The sequence below is a fragment of the Chelmon rostratus genome, chromosome 12 (assembly GCF_017976325.1).
Source record: "Chelmon rostratus isolate fCheRos1 chromosome 12, fCheRos1.pri, whole genome shotgun sequence".
Lineage (NCBI taxonomy): Eukaryota > Metazoa > Chordata > Actinopteri > Chaetodontiformes > Chaetodontidae > Chelmon > Chelmon rostratus.
In genome coordinates, this window is record NC_055669.1 from 20367262 (window position 1) to 20391410 (window position 24149).

Sequence of the window (24149 nt, forward strand, 5' to 3'; positions counted from 1 at the left end):
AGCCTTTATACTTAAGCCAAAGTCATTAAAGCCTGTTCCCTGGGAGGAGCAAGACAAATTTATTATTTGAGAAGGTCCAAACAATCGCACAATAGCCCATTCAAAACAGCTAAGATTATTGATTTCTGGGGCTACCGCGGTATCCATGGTAATCTGTTCTCTTCCCCTCCCATCTGAGCCAGTTCTCTTTTTCCAATTCTGAAAACTCATTTTCACTTACCAATGCACATGACTGCTGGCCGGGGCAAGGTGATTTCACACTTGCCTGGCTATTAGTCTTCGCTGGGCTTGTTCCACGAGTCCACCAAATGTTAATTGATGCAGAGAGACCCCTTAACCTCCCAATGGGAGACAGTCCCTTGGTGAATTATTTCATTATGGCCTGGCAGTGCAGGCTCACGGTGGAGCTGAGGGGAGTCCTCCTGCCTGCCCATCATAGCAACCCTGATAACTTAGTTAACAAGGGACACCGCTGAGCTTCTCGCCGCTGAATGCAAGATAGGAGCCTTAATGAGAGGCACATGGACAAAAGAAAGAGAGACGAAGGGGAAGGCAACAGTTGAGATGGATAGAATGCGCTGCAGCTACCACTAATAGTCACTGCTCGCTGCTGACAGGATGGTGACCCTTGTGTGACATAATGATGTAAAGCCAGTCTGGTCAAATGTTTTTAGCTTGGCTCAAGACACTTAAAGATTGAAGGAGTCTGTCTGTGAAAGACACACAGCTTGTTGTGTTTGGACTCCTATGCGCAGATATTTTTGGCTATAACGAAATGCAGATGTCTAAGCGCTAACCGTTCTGTTTTGAAGTTAAGTAAAAAAAATGTTTTGCTTTGCCTTTATTTGTGAAGTTCAGACAGTTTGACCTCAGCCGCCTCTTCAACGTGAACAAAACACTGCGTTGCTTTTGAATTCTTGAACATTCTGACGTGCTGTTCGTGGTGTGTTTCAGCAAATCTCTGCATGTAGGGTGAGCGTTTAGGCCCCAAATGACATATTATGCTTTCCAATGTGTTCCAATCAGGGAAATTCCCAGCATCTGTTGCCTTTCAAACCCCAGCGGAAGGTCTGTTCTGTCTTTGTAATTATTCCACAGCCAAACTGACAGTATCGGTAAATGTGAGGATGCTAATGATCTTAGCACCACTCTCAGTCAAGAAAAGAGAGACCAATGCTTAAAATTGTCACTAATTAACAACATGGCACTAATTATAGGTATCTTTAATTGCATAGTAACCTACGCAATTGTCAAAGGGAAGCCACCTGATACTTGGAAATTATTTTTTAATTACCTGTAAGGCTTTTAGTCATCATGAGCCTTTCAGCCTTTGATAATTACTCTTCTGTCAGGTCATCCCTAAAACTTTTAATTGAGATTGTCATGCATTTCCAAAACTGCTGAACACTGTGAAAAAAAAGCATCATTTTCACTAAATGTGATTCACAATCTAAATATGTTCTCCACATCCTACTCAAAATATGTAGTTTGTGCGTAAGATGAACACCTATTTATCCTGATATGCAGCAGCGCATCAGCGAGAGAGAAAAACACAAATGTCCTCATCTATCTTGATTTCGATACAGTAGAACCTATGGCAGAGCTAATCAATCCTGCTGTAATGTAGTACTTAGCCAAGTCCCTTAGGGATAGCGCGTGCGGTGATGTAGACATTGAATGTTGGGTTCACTGTCTGTCTCTCTGACAAATGAGAATGGTGAACTTTCCCGTGACATCAACAGCTTTCGTCCCACGTGAATATTTTCACTCTGTGGGTCAGGCCCAATTATGCACTGCTCTATCATTGATGTTGGAATCAATTATATCACAGCTATTAGGCAGCCTGACTGATGTCTGTTGCACAAACAAAGGATTTCAATTAGAGAGTGGGGGCTAGTTCATTTGTCTGGTGGCGATATAAGAAGTGGTTGGCCTTTTAATTTCCTTTAAATTGGCCTGTAATGAGGCCATAATTGGCACCCAAGACATTCACTTTCATATTTCATGAGACAAAAAAAGAAATTTATAATTAGACAGCCTTATCTGAAGGCATCCTGCCTCCCAGATGACAATGGTAACTATCTCCGCCTCCACATTCCTAGGCTACAAAAGGAATCTCTGAGATGTGTGTGTGTGTGTGTGCAGCTTTACTACGACTAGCAGGACACAAGTTTTTTTTTTGGGTGACACCATACACTGTACATGCCTATTGATATATACCATTTGCTGTAAGATACAGGCTTATATTTAGGGGATAAAGGCATGCGAGGCGTGTAGTCTGAGTGTGTGTGGTGTAATGGGTCTCTGCACCACACCCTGGGTTTGGGAAGGGACTGGCATTCTGTTTCCCTTTTTATCACACTGCAGACCAGCGAGTACATAACTCTGACATTCTGCTGGAACACGCCCTCTCTCAGCACTTAGGACCATTTGTTTTGCAGGAGGACTTGGCTCTTAAAATAGGGTCGTGTTAGTCCTGCACAGCACAGTTGTACCTGATTTCAGATTTTCTGTTGTCAGAGATAGCCACAAACACGTCCGACCAAGTAACACGAGACACAGAGCAACTGTGAAACGCAACTGCAGCTCATTCTCGTGGAAGAGATACCCTAATTTTGCATTAAAGGGTTGGTTCGCTCAAGTTATGAAAAAAGCACATGTTCACGCTTAATATAGTGCATTCTTTCTCAAACTCAGGGTTGCGATTCAGAATGGCCCACTGACATGTTTTTATTTGCATGCCAAATAAGAGTAAAATGCATAACAATCCCACCATATGTGAAGTAATTTTTCCAATTAAAAAGAAGAAGACAGGTTGACAGTCTGACCTGACACTTGAATGATCAAAATGCTGTTTAATAGTGATGAAAATGTGAAATATGTTGAATTACATTCACATAAATCTACTCATTATACATAGATACTGCTAACTCTGCATCCCTCCAGTGTTTGCACATGTAAATAAAACAAAGCCACGCTAATATTAAGAAAGATTATAAGTTCAGTTTAACATTCGGCTTCCTAAAATTACTATATTTGGAAGTTATGTCACAGCTGGTGACGCTGCACTGACCTCCTGTTTACGTATGTGATTGCTTTGGATTTGACAGTGCTACAGATGTTTCCTAGCAACAGATTCATAGATTACTGAAGTCTGTACCAGCTAAGACATTTCCATGTTTCCAATTCAGGAGAGAGACTGTTGAAATTTGCATAATATCATTATTCAATGCATAAACAAAATTCCATTCGCCTACGTTTTTTGGGGGGCGAGGGCAAAAATTTAAGCAGCTGGACAACTGAAATCAAATTGTGACATAACAGGAAGTGAGAAATTAAATTTTTGGGTGTATTGTCCCCATAAACATTGCTGTGACGTTACAGTGGGTGTCTCGCCCACCCGTTGACTATGTGCTTGTCACAGACTGTGTGCTAATCGTCTCAAGGGTCAAACTTAATTTAACACTTGCATGTCATAACACCTATCGACTGTGACATATTGTGGAAATAACGTCAGTGGCCTGCAGCTGTGTGACCAGCTGCAGCCCAGCTAAGGGCAGATCACAGGAGCAGGAGCTGGACTTCTCTGTGCACACGGGCAGCCTCACTCAAGTGCCATTTGAAGACATGTGCCCATTTATCATTGGTGTTATGAGTCTCCTCTCTCCTCCTCAGATTGTGTTTGAAGCTGTAACCTCAGGGCAGCGTGGCTTGCTGGCCATCAAAGACGTCGTGGTCCAGGGCCACCAGTGCAGTAAGTCCTTTTTCCCTTCGCCATAAAAGAATATCATCAAAGAGTCATTGTCCTCTCCATGACACCCCCCCAAATACCTGGATCGTTGTTCTACCCAAGGCCTCCCAGTCAAACAAAAGGCCTTCAAAGCGTATACTACAGTCAATCCAAAGTGTAAACCTCCCTCCTCTTCGCTCCCTGAAGATTTATGAGTATTCAGCTGACACACTGAAGTGTGCTCAGGATTTAATGCCGGAGTCACTGTGTTAAATCTATCCTTTGAGAGATGGGAGAAATAGTGCAAAAAAAAAAAGAGGGGGGACAAAAAGCAAATACCACCATACAGTATGCTGCTGCCTGTGTTTGGATTCCACTATACTTCTCCTCCCTTAAGGATATTCAGTAAAGCAGCTCATCTCTCAGATGTTCGGATTTCTGCTACCCTTGCCGAATATAAGCACAAGCACTTCAGAGTGCGGCGCGGAGCTAATGAACATGTAATCACTAGCATATTTAGAATTTTTCTGCTTCGGCTTTTGGGATAGGCTGCTGCTGTGGGAGTACAAGGATGAGGGCTCTTCAGGATTCCTCATTGCTATGCTTTTGAGTACTGAGAGTCATGTTAGTCCGTATGGCACTCCTTAACTTTGTGCTAAGAGGTTTTCACGCTCTACAGTCTAAGTCTAAATCAATACCACACGGATTTTCATCAATTGATTTATACTTTACTCTACCCCTCATAGCTGAAGTATCAAGCTCTGATTGTTAGACGCTAATGACCTGGTAACCATTTGAAAGCAGCTGAATTCCTACAAATGTTATGTCAATAAGATGGATTTATATAGCGATAGGTGTTGCATATAAATGTATGTGAGTAAATCAATGAGACCTTGCTACGTGATCAATGTTTAAATGCGTAAAAGTGCGAGTGGATCGATAACCCACTCAGTGGCAATTGGGTTTCTTTGAGTGATAAGCAAAGTGATCAGAGCGACTCCTCAGTGGAGCACAGCCAATTCATTTTCTATTTATACGACCATGTGGAATATCTAGCACAAAGGTGTGATTATGCCACTGGGTGGTCTGCTGTTCCCTCCATCATTAAAGAAGACATTAGCGATGAGAAAAATAGATTTGTCTTTTTTGGCACTGGACGGATTGACAGGACAAAGTTATAAAGGAGGTGTAGTTCAAAGACGAGGTTATAAAATATTAAGTAGAAGTGAAAGTCTTGATGATGAAAGTGATAGAATTAGCTTTTGCCAGGTCTTTAGAGATTTGGATATGTTTCGAATCAAGGTCGCTCTACTGAATTGCCCTATTTTTCTATGCAGAATAGCAGTACTAATCAAAAATGTTCTACATAAGTTACTTTCTGTGGACTATCCCAGTCGGTGAGCTTGCTGATAATGAGCACAGTTGGAAAAGAGAATAATGTTTTTGGAAAAATCTCCTCAATCAATGATAGGATGCAGCTAAGAGACAGAAGAAATTGGGTTTTGGGTAGGTGCGAGATCAGCCTCTGGTGTCTCATTTTAAGGATTAAGGGGGAATGTTCCTCGCAAAGTGATGCTGGCCTCTGGCACTGAGGGGGTATCAGATAGGGTAATAAAAAGCAGCATCAATTCAAGGTTACTTCTCTCAGTTGTCCAATTTTACATACAAATCTTGGCACGAGTTACACAGTGGGTAAAAGTGAAATTGTGTTGGCATAATCTTAAAGCAGGCGTTGAGCAGCAACTCACTTCTGCTGATGAATTCTCGTAAAGTACAGACCCATTTTAAGGAAGCTGAACTGTCTCAGCATGTACACTTACGGGACTTTTTCCAACTGTCTGACATATATTTGCGTTTTTTTTCCCACAGTGAACACACCTCACTTCCTGACTATAAAGGGAGTGGAGGTCAACGCTGGACAGACAGCATCTTTTCACTGCACCGTCAATGGACGCAAAAGGGACAATTTCCGCCTCTGGCTTCAGGTGAGATCCATTTTTATCCCCTTGTTTACACTCTAGATCAAAGACTAGATCAGAGGGTGGGATTAGTGTTAGAAGTGGGCCCTCTGGAAATTAATGTGTCCTTACTGAACAGACCATATTGTCTGAAGATGTAATATTCTGATCAGGTCTTAGAAAGCTGCAGATCTGTGTCTTCTTTTAATGGGAAATTAGAAATTTCCAACAAGTACATAAGATGAACATAAAGGGATGAAAATGTGTCCCTTAACTGCAATGGTTATCAAATCAACAGGCCATTTGTTAACACCGCTAACCATTTTGTGTGATCTGGATACAGCTGTCTTGTAAAAATGATAAATACATGGTGAACAAAATCTAAATTGATGATCAGTCACGAAACAGCCCACTGTGACCATTGTGCTCATTCAATAAATCCCATTCTCTGGATCCAGATGGCTGGGTAAGCAGAGAGAGGCTAGCAAAAAAAAAAAAAAAGAAAAAAGAAGATGAGGCAGCAGTGCTCGTTATTTTTAACATGTTTAACCCAAATTGCATAGGGCGAAATGTAAACAGTTACACCACAACCAGACACAGTTCATCTTCCTGATTGGCTGGCAGATGTACATTTATAATGTACAACAGGAGACCTCAAACATAGTTGTGGTTAGCAGTTAAAGCACAACTCTAAATCTGTTGGCACAAAAAATGGGCACTGAATTAGCACAATAATGCATTTTACGTGATATGAGGGAACAACGGGTGATGTAGGAGAGAAGTAGAAGTGCCATGAGGGGTCAAATCATGTGAACATATACTATCATGGCACCTTATCATGTATATGTTGTTTACTGCCTCGTCATTTTTTGTATATATTGTTTATTTGATATTTAGCACCACTTTTTGTGTACCGTTTTTTCATCTTTTTGTCTTTTGTCCTCTTTCAGTCTATTTTTCCTATACAAATACACTGGGTGCAATATTTCAACCGGAGTCAAAATCCTTGTATGTGCACACATACTTGACCAAGCTTATTCTGATTCTGACAATTTTCTTCATTCAGGAACCAAAAGCTGATGCCTACTTGTCGGCCTTACATCCTGGAAAGGCTGGTTTCAGTAAATGCAAGTGGCTCTTGTAATTTACTGTATAAGTCATTTGAGAAATTCAAGCCAAGACATTCACACGTTGCCTTATTGTGCCCTTGTGTTTGAGATTTCACCCGCTCACCAGATTTCCAGAGACCTGTGTGTCTGGGAGGCAGGGGATTACAGTTGTTTCAGATCACCGCAGTATGGTCTTAACCTATATAGACGTTGGCTCTGTGGATACTGTGTACTATATCCGGCACATCTGAGCTGCACAGCAGTCTTGAATTGACCTTGTTCTGAGCAGCGAAGGTAGTGCATCTGGCAGACATAACCCTGCCGGCTCTGCTGCTAAGCACACTGTCACACATGTGATCAGTGGGAGCATGACGCTGGGTAAAGGTCCTCTGCCAGGTACTCCATCATTTTAACAAACACGTCCTCATTAGCACAGGAGCTGGAAAACAAACATTAAGTGAAGTCCCCCGATGACAGTAATGAAGAAATATTTCTAATGAACAAATGTCCCCCATCTGCCTGCTGTGAGGGGTGACAGCTGGGGAGAGCCCACTGTGTGTTTGTGTCTGCATGTGTGTGTGTGTGTGTGTGTGTGTGTGTGTGTGTGCATTCCCGTGTGATAAATGTATTCCTACAATCAGCCACCGATGGGACACAAACAAACACACACAAGAGCAGACAACAAGTACGCTCAACCAGAGTTTCTGAAACGCACACAAGGTCGGGCCACTTTGCTTATTAAACCTTTCCATTTTGGAGGCTCACTTGTGTGTTTGTCTCGGTTCCAAACAGGGCATCGGTGGACGGGAGGCCCCGATGAAAGCGACTAAACCTTGGAACAACCGGCGCTTCATAGGCACTTTCGACGTAGAGAACACAACCAAGGGCGACTCGGGCCGCTACCGCTGCATCGTCCACTCAGACAAAGGGGTTGGAGTGTCCAATTATGGGGAACTAACCATAAAACGTGAGTATTGGTCCCAGAGCAGACAGAAACACAGACACCGCCTATCTGAAGAAAGACAGCACAGACAGCAGGAGTGCTTTCCATCCGGATGACCTCTACACATGCAGCAAAGTCAACAGGAGATAAACAGGAAATGCTGCATGTTCGTACATGAAAATGTCCTCTCAGGCGATACTAAAAATACTAGCTTTTTATGTTGATTTGTTATCCAGAGGACTTTAATACTTTCCTGTGTAAAGGCTGTCCTTGACTGAGCACAATTCCACCTAAAAGATCACAAAGGCAAGAGGCACCAGGGTTTACAGTAACCTCACTGATATTTCACTCCTGCAGTCATTTGATATGAATTTATGGAGTCGTCTGAAACTAAATCCTGCAAGGCCTCACTTTCCTACAGCCCTGTAGCCCGGTAATGGCCTTCTATATTTCTTCACCTCAATTTTCTCCCTGTGCTCTCAATTGAATTTACTGCCCCGATTTTTTTTTCTTTCTTTTTTTTTGTCTCCAAGCTTTATGTGATTGATAGGTTTAATCCTGGCTGTCCAGATCGAGGTCTGTCAATCATGCGAGAATGGCCGGGCCCAGACACAGCAGAGTGAAGAGGGAGATAAAGTCTCTCTGCCTGAGTGTATCAGTGGGTTTCAGTGGTGTACTCAAAGAAAATTTACTGACACGCTGGAGGCACTCAAAACCACACTCGTGCATAAATTCACCAACACAATCACTCGCACAGCCACCTCACGCTTACACGTAGTCACTAGATGGCAATATTTTTACTGATCGCTGCTTTCAGCGTGCTACTAGATATCTTTTTGCACGAGACAAACCAGGTAAGAGTGAAGTGCCTTTGTCATACATTTAAAATACAGTAATTGTCTCGGTTTAGGCATTCGTCAATTCTCATACGGCATCCTGCAGAGATTTTCATCCTCGATGACTCCGACATAAGCCAACGTCGTCGCAGGGAGAAAAGAGGCGTTTTCACGGTTATAAGTGTCACACATAAAAAAAGCTGATATCTCCTCTTATCGTACCAGTCATAAAACAAGTGCTTAACCCTCCTAGCAATGTGTCTGAGTCGTAAATCCTCCTTAAATGTGTATTCACCGCGCCCGTGACTCGTTTTTGGAGGAGTGACCACGGAGCGATTCTGTGGATTATGAGCCTGCTACAGTCGACACACCGGCTCGCTCTCCCCCCGCCGCTCATTACCATACACTGCCTTTTTCTTCAACATGAGGAGAGTGAATGCTTGATTATCCCAGATAATCACTTCTGCCTTTCATGCCAGTATTCAGTCAGATTTATGTGCCTACGTGGAAGTGCACTGCATGTACTTCCAGAGCGCCATATGGATTGGCCCAGTGCAGCCTCTTTCCCGTGCCCCCCTTGTGGTGGGCTCTCCTGTGGTGCAGCCAGTGGTTCTGAAAGGGGAATAATTGTTCCCTTGTCCAAGCGCTGGCTCCTTTCTTGGCCTGGTTGGAATCACCTGGAGCCTGCAGAGCATTCGCTGAGCTCCAACGTAGTATTCCGGGCCATGTCACCAACTCAAGGCTGCCGAGGCACGGCCGTGTCAGCACTAATGAGAATGGCGACCAGAAATCGAAGGCCAGCCAGCCAAGCTCGTCATTTTCCTGCGGCCACCTCTTCCCCTATCACAGCCAGATCAATTCTTTACTCGCAGCAGCCCAATTAGGAAGAGTGCACAACGTAATGAGGACCTCTTGCATCTTAGCGGGAGAGGCTCTGTGGATGTAACGGGCAAATGAAAGAAGATTTATAAAGACTCACATCTAACTAATCTAACAACCGAGCATAGTGGCAGTTCTTATTATTGCTCTCTGTGTGGTGAATGGCAAATGGATGGTAAGGTGTGTGAGTGTGTGTGTCTGCAACTGTAGCATTGTGAAGTATTTGCTATTTATGGATGTTTTGTTGTGCTGAAACGATTAGTCGATTAATTGACTGTAAAGAGAATTAAATGACAATTTTGAGAACCCATTAATCATTTTAGTCAATTATTAGGCAAAACTGCCAAAGATCCACTGGATCCAGCAGAAATGTGCAAATGTGAGGATTTTCTTTTTTCCTCTCTCTTATATTATTGTAAATTGAATATATTTGAGTTTTAGGCTGTTGGTTTAACAAAACAAGCTATTTCAAGTCACCGCCTGGGGCTCTGGGACTCTCTGATGAGCATCCTTCACGTTTTTCTGACATTTCATAGATTAAAGGACGAATCATTTAATGAAAGGAAATAGACATATTGATTGATGACGAAAATAATGATTAGTTGCAGCCCTCGTATGCTTGTTCTTAGTATGACTATCATCGACGTTGGGTCCGTATGCGTTCCAGTGTGTGTGCGTTTTTCGTGTGTGCATTTGTGTGATTGCGTTCTGGCAGACAGGCAGGTGCTGCAGTAGACGAGGACGCAGCTGTTGCCAGGCCGTTTGCCTGTCTGGTCAACATCATGACAACAGCTGCTCGCTGACCCCCGCGTATGGCCGCCACTGTCATCTGCGCGCCATCACCCATCTCCAGCCAGCACGGAGTGCACTTCGGAGCCCCGTCCAGGGCCCCGCTGCTGCGAAAATGCCACGTGAGGCTTAAACAGTGGGAATTGAGTTGTTAATATCCTAAAGTGTTTCAGCACTTGAGTGTATTTCACACCGGTAATCCGTTATTTTCAGTGCGTCTGCTATGGCTGTTGAACAGAGGATTACTGCACCTGCAGGAATTATTTCATCACTGTAAGCTGCTGTTGCTTTTGTGAAGCAGTAACTTTTCAAAGTTAAATGAAATGCTTATTGCTTTAATACATCATGCTGCTTAGTCGTATGGTTATGGAAATGGTCTCGAGCGATAACAGTAAAAAAGGATTGAATGGCAGCAGAGGCGTGTAAGCGTCACAGTGCATAAAAAACCATGTTCTAGACAGAAAAGTAAGACTGATTAAATGATCACTTGATTGATAGCTTGGACATTTGAGTCCCACAGTCTGATGGCGTCACAGGCAAACCTGAACAAGGTAATAGCACATAATTTCAGATAATTATAAAATGCAGGATAATAACAGTGGATATTAGATGGTTGAATTTCATGTTAAGCTGCCAAGTTTCTCACCCTGTGAGTCAGCAGCTAGAAACATATTTCGAGTGGCATTTGGTCCTGTGCATCACAAGGCGTCATCATAGAATGAGTGTGTTTGCAAATGTGTCAACAAAATCTGGTAACAATCGATGTGAAGCTTGCCTCCTTGGAGTCACCTTTAATTTTTGTTTTAACTAAAGGTGACTTTATCCAGCTAAACTTTTTAGAAAAATCTTCTAAAAAGTTCTTACTTTGAATTTATTTTTAGTGAGTAAAGACAGTGATTATGCAAAAGATGAATTACATCTGGTCTTCTAATCATACGTGCCATCTGCTTTTCTCAAGAGAAAAAAATAAAAAGGTAAACAACTTCAGTTCTCGGTTTTCTGAAACCAAACCATTTGATACATTTGAGCCACATTTGATGTTTTAAAATATTACAAATGTCAAACTCCATTACAATCCCAGTATTTTTTTAATGCACCATCATACTATGAGGGATGGTATCACAGGGTGAGCCTGTGCTGCTTTCTGTTGTTTAAATGAATCTGAGCATATTGCCCCTTAACTCAGTTAAGCCCCTTTTAAGACACAACAGACCAAAAAAGACAATCAAAACAAGCCAGATTTTGGATCACCTCATTCTTCTGTCTGGCTCCAGCACGCAGACTGGTGCACTGCGTGTAAGTCCTGGAGAAGACCTGCTGGATTAGCTGGTTCCCTTTAGGTGATGTTTGACAGCCACACTGGAAGCTTGGATTAGTGGGAGTTTAGGGACCTACGACGGAGGTCACCGTGGGGTAACCATCTGCTAAGGGAGAGCCTCCAATTCTCTGTTGGACACCTCAACCTGCTCCTAATTTGCCTGGAGACTTCTCCCTCTCCATGACAAGCAGCCAGGCAACTAATGGTATTATTCTGTTACATGTGTGCTCATTAGAGCTACTCGCCATGGCCTCTGGGACGTGTAACTATTGTAGTGCGTGACAAGGGTAGATTCCTAAGCAGTGCCTTTGTTGTGGGTCATAGCTCTTTGTTGACAATGGCAGGTTTTTGGTTGCACCAGGAGACAGGAGTGTGCAAAGCATGAAAGACACAACAGTGGGTTAGAGAAGGTGGACTAGTTTTATTATCCCTATATTTAAATGGTATCTGGAACAAGTTTTTTTTGGTCACACGTGACTTTAAGAAGTGAAGCTAGAACTATCTTATAGACGTTAGAAGTTTCAAATGTTACTGCCACGTCCTCTCGCCTGGTTGTATAATAATAAAATCCTGAAAATATCCCGCAGTTGAAATAACTTGTCTGACATTTCGAGAAGCCTCATTAAACCAGAAATGGCACAAGGTTTAAGCAAGATTACACAAATATTGGTGACATAACAGAGAAAAGGTCATCTTCAAGGTTGTCATTGAGAACCACATTTGTCTGAAAGAGATAAACTTGCACTGAAGAACTTGAGATTAAATTTGCAACAAACCCAAACAAACACATTGAAGTTTCAAAGGGTCAGGTAATGGGTTCATTTCCAAGTGTTATGCTATTGATTTTCAATAAAAACGTCATTATCTTCACTAAATATTTGCACAGTAGATTCTGTGAACACGTTTCTTTTATTTATTGATGTAAGAGCCGCTTCCTATTATTTTAAAAATACTTGTGTTTTCATGGTGCGCCTTTAATCATTTTCTGAAGGCCTTGAACTCTGAGAGATCCGGGCTCTTTTGCAGCGAATCTAGTTGACACAAATGCTGCAACATTTTCACTGCAGGACTTTTACTTGTAATGGAGTATTTGTACAGTGTGGTATTGATGCTTTAGATGTGAAAGATCTGAGTACTTCCTCCAACAATGTTGATGAGGTCTCTTAAAAGGGGCCCTGTGGGGCTGAAGTTATGTTTACATCCAGTGTTACACACCATGTACATGAGATAAAAAAGCAAGGAACCGCTCGTAGAAAAAAACGCTCCGTAGTGCTAGTGGAGGTCTGAATGCACTTAGAATGACCTTGTTTTTTACAAGAAGATATGAAACTTGCACATTCAAAACCAGCAACTAGTGCACAGCATGCACACCTGAACTGCATTTCCTACATTTACTCCCATTTACTGCAGCTCATTTGTGTTAGCAGTTATTTTTCTTCAGCAAGTCAGACAGAACATTTGGATTTGGAAGACATTCACTGCCAAAAACATTTTAAATGGTTATTACAATATCTAAACATGACAACTAAAATAATAAGAGGCTGAATTGTGTTGTAGTAGTAAGAATAGTTGACATAGTTAACATACTGTGCAGTTCTGCTTAAGCAGTGATTTTCAGCTTTTAACAGAATTGCAAAAATTCCACAACAGTCGAGTTGAGAGATTAAAGCAGCTCCTGAATCACACAAGAGAGATGACAACTACAATAGCTGTCTATTATCAGAGGCTTTTCCATGGAAGTCCTCTGATTGAAATCAATATGTTGTTCAATAGGAGCGTCATTTGCCAAGGTCTTGGTGTCTTTAGTCTGCTGATGATGAGAGTCCTCACCAAACTGGAACTATTGATTGTTACGTGGCTCTTCTTAAATACCTTGATTATTGAAAAACATGAAGATACTCTCAATGTGCTTCAAGAACATTTTAATGTGGTCGATTGTTTAAAAGAAGAAATTGGGTTTTGAGAATTTTGAGAACATTTATCCCCTTTTTCCAGAATGTCAGTGCACTTTACACAAATTAAGACTACATACTTCTTTTGTCCACTGTCAAGACGTTCCATAACTTGTCCAACCTTTTGTTTCCCTAGAGCCCCCAGTGCCAATTGCACCACCTCAGCTAACTGCTGTTGGCGCCACCTACCTTTGGATCCAGCTGAACGCCAACAGCATCAATGGGGACGGTCCAATCATCGACAGGGAGGTTGAATACCGCACTGTGTCCGGCACCATGTACGACCTGCAGCCTGTCGACAAGACCACACACAAGATCGGCCACCTGGATCCAGACACAGAGTACGAGATCAGTGTTCTGCTGACCAGACCTCTGGAGGGAGGCACCGGAGCTCCCGGACCCCCGCTGAGGGCCAGGACCAAATGTGCTGGTGAGGCCAGAAATACCATTACTTACAGAGCACCACTGGGAATTTCAGGAAATGATGCATTATGTTGTTTCACAGTGTCACATGAACAGGCTTAAAACCAATTCATATATCATTTTGTAGATGTGTGTGTACGTTGTGTAAAGTTAATGCTAAAGTTTCACACACACAGATTTTCCCAAAGCTTGAAGATGAACAACTAGAAGTTTTATTGTAGATTTAGTCTAATTAATCCTGTAACAGACTCTGCAAAACAACACAGGCGCTGGCAAGTAGCCCTCTCTCAACTCTAGCTTGATAATTAATGACCCGTCAGTTACACATCAAAGACGATGCTTCATATCTGTTACAGAATAATTTACATTTGCTCAAAACTGGGTGTTTGAACCAGGAAATAAAGATGATAGAAACAAAACCAACACAGGGAAAGCATTACTAGTTATTGCTTGTTGACATTTCAAAGAACTTTCGAATAATAATTTAAGATAAGATAAGATAAAACTTTATTTATCCCCAGCCGGAGAAATTTGGGCATTACAGCAGCATGTGTAGCAGCGGGAAGAAAAAAATTTATTTTTTAAATATAAAACCCCTAAAACACAGACACAGAGAGATGATATAAAGAATTTATTTCCTGCAGGGGGCACAACTTTTAAAATTACAGCACTTTCTTTCACTTTACATGCCACTGAGTTCGAATGTCTATAATTGGCCTGTGCAGAAGTGCCAAAAACTGCAGTTCCTCAAATGGCCACATGAGGCTGGCTCCAAGAGTGAGTCAATTCCCTTAGACCCCCACATTAAAATGCACAACTACTGCTGCAGCCCAGTGCCAATTGGTGCTGCGCATCTAAAAACAAGGATAGCATCTCTGTTACAGTTAACAGCACTAAAAACTGAATAAGAGGCTCTCTTTCATTGTCAGCACTTTGCGCGGTTCCAACACAATGACTGTCTAATACAACATAGAACAAAAGTGCTCCACTTGATTAAATAGTGGGAGAGAGATATCGGAATTTGGAACAATCCTGTGAAACGGAGGGTCAAAGCAGTTCAAGCAGTCCATTCATTCAGCAGTTTAAAAAAAAAAGTGTGATAATTATTGCCTTAGGCATGCAGTATTAGAGTTCGTGCCATCCCTTATTTACTTTTGCAAACAAAACGTTTCAAAAAGATTCCTATTTTTACAAATCACCCCCTGCATACAATAAATATCCATCAGGGCTCCATTGTTGGTAGACTCCATTGTGTTTTTATAAAGCCGCACAGCATTTGAAGCAAATAACTCCAGCTCATAATGACCCAACATATATCATTGCCATTATACGTAGGTAATTATTTTTCCATAGTAGACAATGCCCTTTGTGTTTTATAGTTTCCACCAATAGATCTTCATTAAGATTTTTGACATCTGGACATAAATTGTTTCTTATCTAAGCAATATATTCATCAGTGAGCACCTGGAATAGTTATCGCCGTGCATACTTTTCACCACATTATATGTAACAGAAAAAAATGATAACACCTACAAACCAGTGGAATAATAACAAGTTTTAGTAAACTCTTAACTTCCCTTGTTATTTGGAACAGCTGTTTGTCACAATAATTGATATGATTTATAGTTGGCTCCAAACATAGAGCTGAAAACAGCCCTGCCACATGGTTAGCTTTATAACTTCTTGTTTATTCAGCTTAATTCTCTTTCCAACGTCCCTTCAAGCTTCATCAGCAACACAGATTGATATCATGTGTGAAGCAGAGTGCCACCTTAAATTTGGATCATTATATCGCCGCTGTACTGTGGGCATTCAAACTCAAACGTGTACATAAACACTTTGAGAATGCCTGATGATGTTGTACAAATTGCCCTTCTCACAACATTAACCAGCCAAATTCCCATGCTGTACTAGGATGCCAACTCGGGGAACAAAACAAACCTAGCCTCAGCATTTTCCCAGGCTAATGCTGTTTGGTGTCCAGAGAAACGCTGATGAAAATGAGATTTTTCTCCCCGCCCTGCCCAGGGTGTAACCCCCTCTCCCCACTGTGAAGGTCATGAGCTTATTCATTTTTAGTCTGGCTGATAGGGATGAATGGCCCTACCTGTGCAGCGTCTGAGCCGGGCCCGGCACCAGCGGGGGTCCTGCCCCTTGGCAACCCTGCCGGTCACAGTCAGGGAGATTGATGGCCCGGGCTCCTGAAGTGTGTTTGAGGAAGCAGCTCTTGATCTTGTCCGGCTCTCTGCTGGTCTTCCCCACTGACAGGCTGGGCCTCAGCAGAGCTCCTAATTGAACGGTTAAGACTCACAGGGCTGTGTGATACATCACTGTTGATACAGACAGGCCCAGAGACTCGCTCCCCTTCTCCCTGCGCTGCTGTCTGGAGGCGCTAATGAAAATCTGTGGCCACTTTGGAGCTCTGACGCTCACATAATTATTCATAGCCATGCCTTGGTCACTTCGCAAACTGAGCAATGTTTCTGATGACAAAGGATGTTTTAATTCAATCTTCTGCAAAATGGGGAATGTATAATGCAAGGATGCCACCAATTCAATTCAGAGGCCGGAGTAGGACAGGAGTAGCCTTGGAAGGTTTTCTTTCCCATGAAGCACTTCCATTACTTTCCTAGTGAACATCAAAAGAATGTTTTATCCAAGGCCCTGTGATTGCTCAGGGGGATTATTTGTGGGTTTCAAGGGTTTGCAGAATGATTCAAACAACATTTTGCCTTTGCACATCCTCGTGTCTCCGGACCGTCGATGTCGAATTTCACAACTTGTTAACATTTGTTATTTTCTCATTTTCCTACCGGCCAAAATTACTCACAAAACATTTTGAGGTAAAAGAGGAAAACATTTGGTAAATGTGAAATTTATGTCTGTGAAGTTGTTTACCACTTCAGCGTTCTCCTTCTCTCGCTTGGTAAGTGCTACTTGAAGGAAGACACTGTATTATCAGGTGGTGCCCTAGGATCACAGCAGGGGGCCCCGAATTTCAGCAACACTATTGAGAGACCATCTCACACAGAGAAACCATTTCCAGCCCACTCTAGGAAGGCAGATAAGTAAGCCTTGAACAACTACTCCTCTTCACTCTGAGTTGTATTTTAAATCTGCGTGGAAGAGATTTTACTTGAGCTTTTCAGTCTTCGCATCGTATTCTGCTTTGGGTTAAGACGATCGCAGACATGTTTTGAACATGCTGTCACTCCACCTTACAGGCAAACATTTGGAACATTTTGTTACTCCAGTAAAACAGTTGCTCTGATGACAGTTACAGTGTCTAAATCATTGAACGCTGTTAATTTGAAGTTGGTTGAGTCAGAGCAAGAAGTGCACGAGCATATTTTCCACCCGACGTTTGTTTCTGATGCACCAGAGATGATGTCATAGTTTCCATGGTAGACGAACAAGCTGTCCTGTGTGTCTCATCTCCACCCTATGGCTTTCGCTTCAAAATGGCAGTACACGATGTCCATGCTGGGTCCAAACACCTGCTCAGACTCCAGCCTCTGCCAACTCCACATCTCCATCTATAAGTTGTCTCCATCTGCGCTGCGGTACCACGTGGGAGTAGTCTCATCTGTTTGTTTTTACTTTGCCATTCTGTTTCACTGAGTGCTATTAAACACAGAGGAATCAGCGTTAATCAGGGCTCAGCCCTTGCTTAAACACTCGTTTATAATAGTGGAGAGTGGGGAGGAGCTGCGCAATTATGTTCACCCACACCAAGGCCGGTTATTTGCATTTAGCCTCCTGGTTAATTTTGTGAAAGACCAGGTCTGTTTTGAGGCAAATAATAACGACGCCAGTGTTACAATGTTACTTTATTTGTCAAGTACAGTCATTTGTATTGGTGGCATTGGTGCAGAGACATAACAAATCTTCAAATCAAGTGTGAATGTTGCTGATTTTCCAACATGCCCCTTCACATTGTAAAAACTCCTGCAAACCTTCATATCAGTGATCATTAACTGTAGGCTCATGGGCCACATGTGGCCCGCCAAAGCTTCCCATCTGGCCCACAGAATATTAATGAGTTCAGAAAATGCAGGCATCTCACCAGTGGAAGGGGTCAACCGTTCTAAGATCCGACTATATCTTAGTGCCTAACATCCTGTTGCATATTAAGGTCAAAGCTGAGAAAGAGAATTTTTCCCATCTTCACTTCTTTCTGTGAAATAAGTTGAAATAAAGTTCTCAAAGGAAAGTCTGTTCTTTATTTAGACATACAAATCAGATCATTTTTCAGTGAAAATAGTCTGTTAACATTGTTATTGCAATACTCAATAAAATCAGTAAAAAAAAAACACAGAAAATGTAGAACATTTGCAGGATGCCTCTTGCTAAAGATGAACAGTAGACAAAGATAAGAGAGGTTAGCTTTGGAAAATGGGCAATGTTCACAATACCTAGCATTATCCTTGAAACCATTCTTCTGTACATAATGTCACTTAGCAAATGCAGTTGAGCCCGAACGCATAAGGAGTGAGCAGCACAGACTTACTGCAGCGTACAGTGAGAAAGTCACTGAATAGATCTAGACTATCCATACAAATCCTGTCTGTCTGTGAATCACACACAAACTCTGGAAAAACAAATGCTACGCTCTTACATGCACATGATGGGCATGGTAAGAATCACACAAGCAGTACAGTTAACTGTCTGTCAGTGCCATTCCCTGAAAAATCAACCTTTTCTTTCAAACCTTACAAAGTAATGAAAAAGGTAAGATTGATGTACGTAGGTTTATGTCCTTCCTTCTTTCTGCCATTGTTCTGCTGTCAAAAAGGGTTTTGAAAAGTAAAGTCGACAGTATAAAAAAACTTTTTTTTTTTCTCCGTTGCATTCTTAATTTGTCAAGAAACCAATCACTTTGATAGACAAGAAGATAGAATGACATGACTTGCTGTAAGGACAGCTAGGGCTCTGTACCACTTGCATAAAGCCTCTGCAAATATCCTTATTCACTTCCAAGAATTTGTGTCCAGTTTCGCTGTAAGTTCTGGTCCGTTTTGGCAAATTCACAGGTCATTTTTCACATCTGTTGAACTTCTCCCATATCCTGACACTGTGAAAGGTGGTGTCATTGACCTTTCCTTCAGGAGGAATTGATTGTTTATGTCCTCGAATCTATACTGAAACGGCAAAGATAAAGAATAAAAGAAGCAGAGTAGGAAAGTTGCTGCATAGCTGTAAATCCAAGGATAAGGATATAGGTTGATGACATATTCCGTTAGCTAAAAAGATGCTTAGGTGTCAGGTTGTGAGATGCTGTTATTTGTCTGCTGATGAGATTAACTCCTTCATCTTATATTATTTCCACTCGCACTTAAGCGAGTCAGTATACTTCACCTTGCCAATTCTTGTGTAACGAAGCCTTGACATTTTATTAACAAAGGTAGAATAATGATCTGTCAGGTGTAACTGCTATTTTTTCGCTGAAAGGCTTCATGCATGTCTCCAGGGCAGATTGCCTCAGTGAGGTCTAACCCTTTATTGTGGTTGCCGTTTTTTCCAACAGTTGAGATTGAGCAGATCTGTCTCTGCGGGTCTTAAAGAAAAAGAAATTGTTTGCTAGGTTTGATGTGTCTAATTAATGCTATTGTTGCCTTTGGGCATGAGTAGAGCTCACCATCTCAGATAACATTGGTCTGGTTTGTCACCCACAATAGCTGGCAGTCATGTGACCTATAGGGTTTATATATTGTCTGCAGCAAGGCGAATGAAAAGCCTCGTTTTGAGGCCCATTGAATTTGTGTCCTTTTGTCAGTCAGAGAAAACAAGCTAGATTGAGTTTGTGGTGTGCAGGAAGGTTATAGGAGGACCACAATACAAGTCTTTTTATCACAGGCAGTTGGAAGTAGAATGGCGAATTGTGTTCTATTGGCTCCTCAAAAGGCAAATTGTGTTCTTCTCAAGGACACATCTTCAAACAACTACCTTTAGAAAGGAGAGAGACACAGAATGAGAGAGGCTCTGCATTTATAGCTGTTTCATTATTATTTCTTTCCCTCATCTCCATCGCTCCATCCATCTATTCCCCGAACACGACGGTATTGAGACAGGGAGAACAGATGTGCGCAAATGATACTCTGGTGACATCCGTGTAAACGCAGTCTCTTCTTATTGTGGAGCTGCCTCTTCAGCTCCTCGCAAACAATTATCATCGAGGTTGTTTGTGAGCTCAACTCTTAAGCCTCGGGAGAGCGATAAATAGCTGTAGTTTAGTTGGGCCTTGCAACATCCTTTTTTTTTTCCCTGCTGTTTTTAAATTTGAACTGAAACGCTTCTCAAGGTCTTTAAATGTTTCTATTCTTCATGATTAATTATTCATGGCCTATCTGCTGTAATTTTTGTCACAGATTTCCTCCATCCTTTTGCTGAATTATAGATGTCCCATTCCCCTTGCTAGGCGTCAAGTAAGCACTCATTCAGTCTGCTTGTATAACTCTAACTCAAGAACATTTGTGCGTCTCCTCCTCAGCCAAAGGACAGGAATGTCAGGAAGACAGCGATTTATATCCTGTATTCCCCCACCTAGATAGCGAGATCTTAGATCTCATATATCTCCTAAGTAGGTGGCTCAGAAATCGCGGCGACCATTTCACAAAGTCAGGCGTTTCACTTTGATTTACACTCTGGGTAACACCCTGAGTTGAGCGCGACACATGCAGGATTTTGGCGACAAATGACAATGCCACACGGGCCATCTGGGGAGTGTTGAAGTTGAAGAATCACCTTGGTAACCTCCCACTGGTCCTGTAGAGATTGCGTCCCAGTCGGTAAATGAGGGCTTGTGTTCTTCCTGTTTGTAAGCCCGAACCACAGGCACTTTCCCCGGGAACCTGAGCACAAAAGACAAAGCCTGGTCTGATAGTGGGGATGGATGTGTGGGCATGTGTATGTGTTAAGACAGATGGGGAAGGAGGGGGTCATTCCACCTGTCACTCTGACCCCAATCACCGCACAGCATATTGGTGGAAACGAAATGAAAGATTGATTTAACCAGTTCCACCTCCGCTGCCTCTGCTCTTTCCATCAACTGGCTGTCCATTTGTTTTCATCCGGTTGGTGGACTCGCGCTTCCCTCCACCTTTTGCCCCCTTACGAGCACTTGCTAGAGTGTTTTTTTTTAATCCCTCTAAATGTTCAGTGATAGAAAAGACCACCTGCGGGCATTTTATACCCCGATATTTACTGAGCAATTTATTTCATTTCCATAAATCTAATTTTTAGATACTGCAACGTTTTATCACTTGCAGATGCAGGTTAATGGTATTTGAAGCAAAGCAAAAAGAGGTTATTTGCTTTTTCAGCAAGTCTTTAGCAATGGCGATATCACCTCAAGTGCTTTGAGTGCTATTGTACTTGTACTGTACTTCATCTCAACCCCACTAAATGCCACTATTATGATGAATAAACTGCAAAACCCCTTTGGCTTTAGTGAGCTTTAATCTACTGCACTGTCCAGCATGTTGCAAAACATGATGGGAGTAAGTAACCATTACTAATTTATCAAATTACTGATTCCATGCAATATACAGTGTCGTATATAGATTATCAGGCATGCTGGTGGATGAAGGCATGGTGTGACTGGCATAGTATCGACTGCTCTCTGTCTGTTTAGACCCCTTCTCCATCAAAAAGTGCACCCCTCTCCCAGTGTCATAAATCAGTCTAACAGGAGCACGCATGCATTATACATAAACCACTGGACTCTGCAGAACCTGTTCTTTCCAGTAATAAACATTTCTCTGATGTCCATCGAGGATAAATATACGTTTAGAGACCAAGCAAAGAAGATGCTCCTATCACTGATTGTTGCCTGTCCATCCATAGCTAACGTGTGAATAGGAACAAGGTTCAAAGCGCTAAGCTGCCAGCACGGCATGCCTCTTCAGAAGTGCCTGTCGTATGGTCGAACAGCTTCGGAAACCCCCTCCCCCCGCCGCACCTTTCCGACATCGGATTAGGGGGTGGCCATGTCCGACCATTGCTGACATTTACACCCACTTCCCGGCGTGATTGGCAGCTGCTTGGAGATGAGAAAGCAAGAAGGGTTTGAACTTCTCTCTTGAACTCTCTTTCATTCTTGACACAACTATTTCTGTCACTATTCATGTGAACAGCTTAGTGCAACAGCTTGAATGCCTTCAAGGAGAAACTGTCTGAAAATGTGCACCGTTATCCACATATTTGAATGACATTACGTCTCCCCTTTCTATGATGGCTGGCCTGTTCAGAACAAGTACAGACACTTTTGATTCCTGACATGAGCGTACAAAAGGTGGTATGAACTAGTTCTGTTCAGGTATAACTCGACTCTTAAACGTAACAGTCTGCAGTTTTTGCCATACAACCAAACAAAAATGAAACAAACTCGTCAGAATGCATGTTCTCTGAGCTTGTTTTTTCGGGGCAGCATACAAAAGGGTGGTCGATCTTGAACAAAGACAAGCACGGACTTGGTTTGACTTGACAGTCTTGATCTTGTCATGCATCATCCTCCTGTGCTGGTAAGATGTATCTTACTTTCCCTCTCACGATTTCCCTCTCCCTTTTTATTCAGTGCTGTGAGAAGGAAGGCATTCACCCATTCATCTCCACCCCTGCAGCTTCGGGGGGTTCATCAGACAAGGTGGCAGTCCAGCCAGGCCCAGCGCCGGGGCTCATTCTGTGGTTTCAATTCGATCCAGCGTGCTGTAGGCCCCTCCGCCCCTCATCCTCACCCATCATGGCAGTCTCATTTATCATGAGGCCTATAAAGAAGGACTTGATAGAGTGAGGAGCGACCAGCACCATTCAATAAATCCTTGTGATTATCCACGCCTCCAAGGTGTATGGGCAAAGTGTCTGTGTGTGTGTCCTGAACACGTGGGCATTTGTCTCTGACTTTGTAATGGGTGTAGAGGGCGATGTTAGAACACAAGAGGTCCATGTACAGTGCCTTTAAAGTGCTATCAATTATAACATGTGTACACACGTCAACCCCAAGGCCTGATTTGACTTGTTGCATTTGATGGCAACAAAAACCTTGGCCCCTCTGCCCTCCCCCTTCCTCTGTCTTAGCTTCATTTCTCCAATCCCGCCACCCACCCATCCACCCACACATTGACTCCCTCCATCTCTCCCTCTTAACACCCTCCCGCCTCTCTTTCTCTTCCTCCAGAGGATTGCATAGAGGAGCACTCTAGGAGGGTGATGGAGCTTTGATTGTCGGTTATCAAAAGCTATCATTACGGCTCGCTTCTGCGGGATATGAAAATGATTTCCTAAGTGTAAAACCCATGTCATTACCTCAATGGCCTCAGTGCTATCACTGAGATGTAATAGAAAGCGGCAAACAAATGTGCTCGCCTCCCAGCCCGCCCAGCTCAAACAGAACAGAGTGAATAACACACAGCAATGGAGAGATAAGTGATGGCAATACCAGGCCTCACTGCCTAGAATGGAACACTTTACATGAAAACAGCCCTCTGACCAGGATTTAATCTTCGCCGTTGTCATGTTGTTTTGGTACTGTCTACAACGAAGGCGCCTGCGTGCGACAAGCCCCGGCTGACATTCTCCAGCAAGGAATCCGACAGTCAACATGCCATCCTGTGAAAGTCGAGGCATTTTTTTCCATCTCCGAACAACAAGGCTCCCCCCTCCTCCTCCTCCTCCTCCTCAACCTGAGCGCCGTTTCATCCTGATGAGATAGCAACCAGGCTCAGGAGCCACATTGACTTGACGATGGTTTCTAATCATTGGGGAAGTAGTCTTTTCTCCCCCCTCATACCCCCCTCCTGGTTCTGTTTGCTGAGCAGGGAGATGGAAGTCTATGCCAGCACCAGGCTTTTCTGCTCTTAATCAATGTGGATCTGATAAAGATCCCGGCTTTCTGAATGACTCGTGTGCTGCGAAGCCCGAGGAACATCTGATAAGTAAATCGCTCTTCTGTACATATAGCCGGTAAGATGCTGAGGAACCAGATCTGTGCTGCTGTACAGGCGCATGGACTCTCCTTTAACTCGCATAAGGCCGTAAGCACGCAAGAAAACACACACTGTCCCCCCTCATACACCCACACACACTTGTCTCGCAGTAAAGTGGCTGTGCTCCGGACATGCCCAATTTGCTTCCTTTCATCCAGGACTAATGTCTCGCTCTACCCAGGGGCTAAGTGCACCATTTGAAACCCCCTCTAGGACAGACGGCTGCAAC

At 42.8% G+C, this 24149-nt stretch overlaps 1 protein-coding gene across 1 annotated transcript in view; it reads left to right on the plus strand.

Moving 5' to 3' along the window:
* LOC121615550 (receptor-type tyrosine-protein phosphatase mu-like) overlaps window positions 1-24149 on the plus strand; it is a 151409-nt gene that overhangs the window by 49196 nt on the left and 78064 nt on the right. The window contains exons 4-7 of the mRNA XM_041949931.1: window positions 3676-3754; window positions 5600-5715; window positions 7590-7764; window positions 13651-13944. Of these exons, the coding sequence (XP_041805865.1) occupies window positions 3676-3754; window positions 5600-5715; window positions 7590-7764; window positions 13651-13944 (664 nt within the window). The remainder of the gene's footprint in view (window positions 1-3675; window positions 3755-5599; window positions 5716-7589; window positions 7765-13650; window positions 13945-24149) is intronic.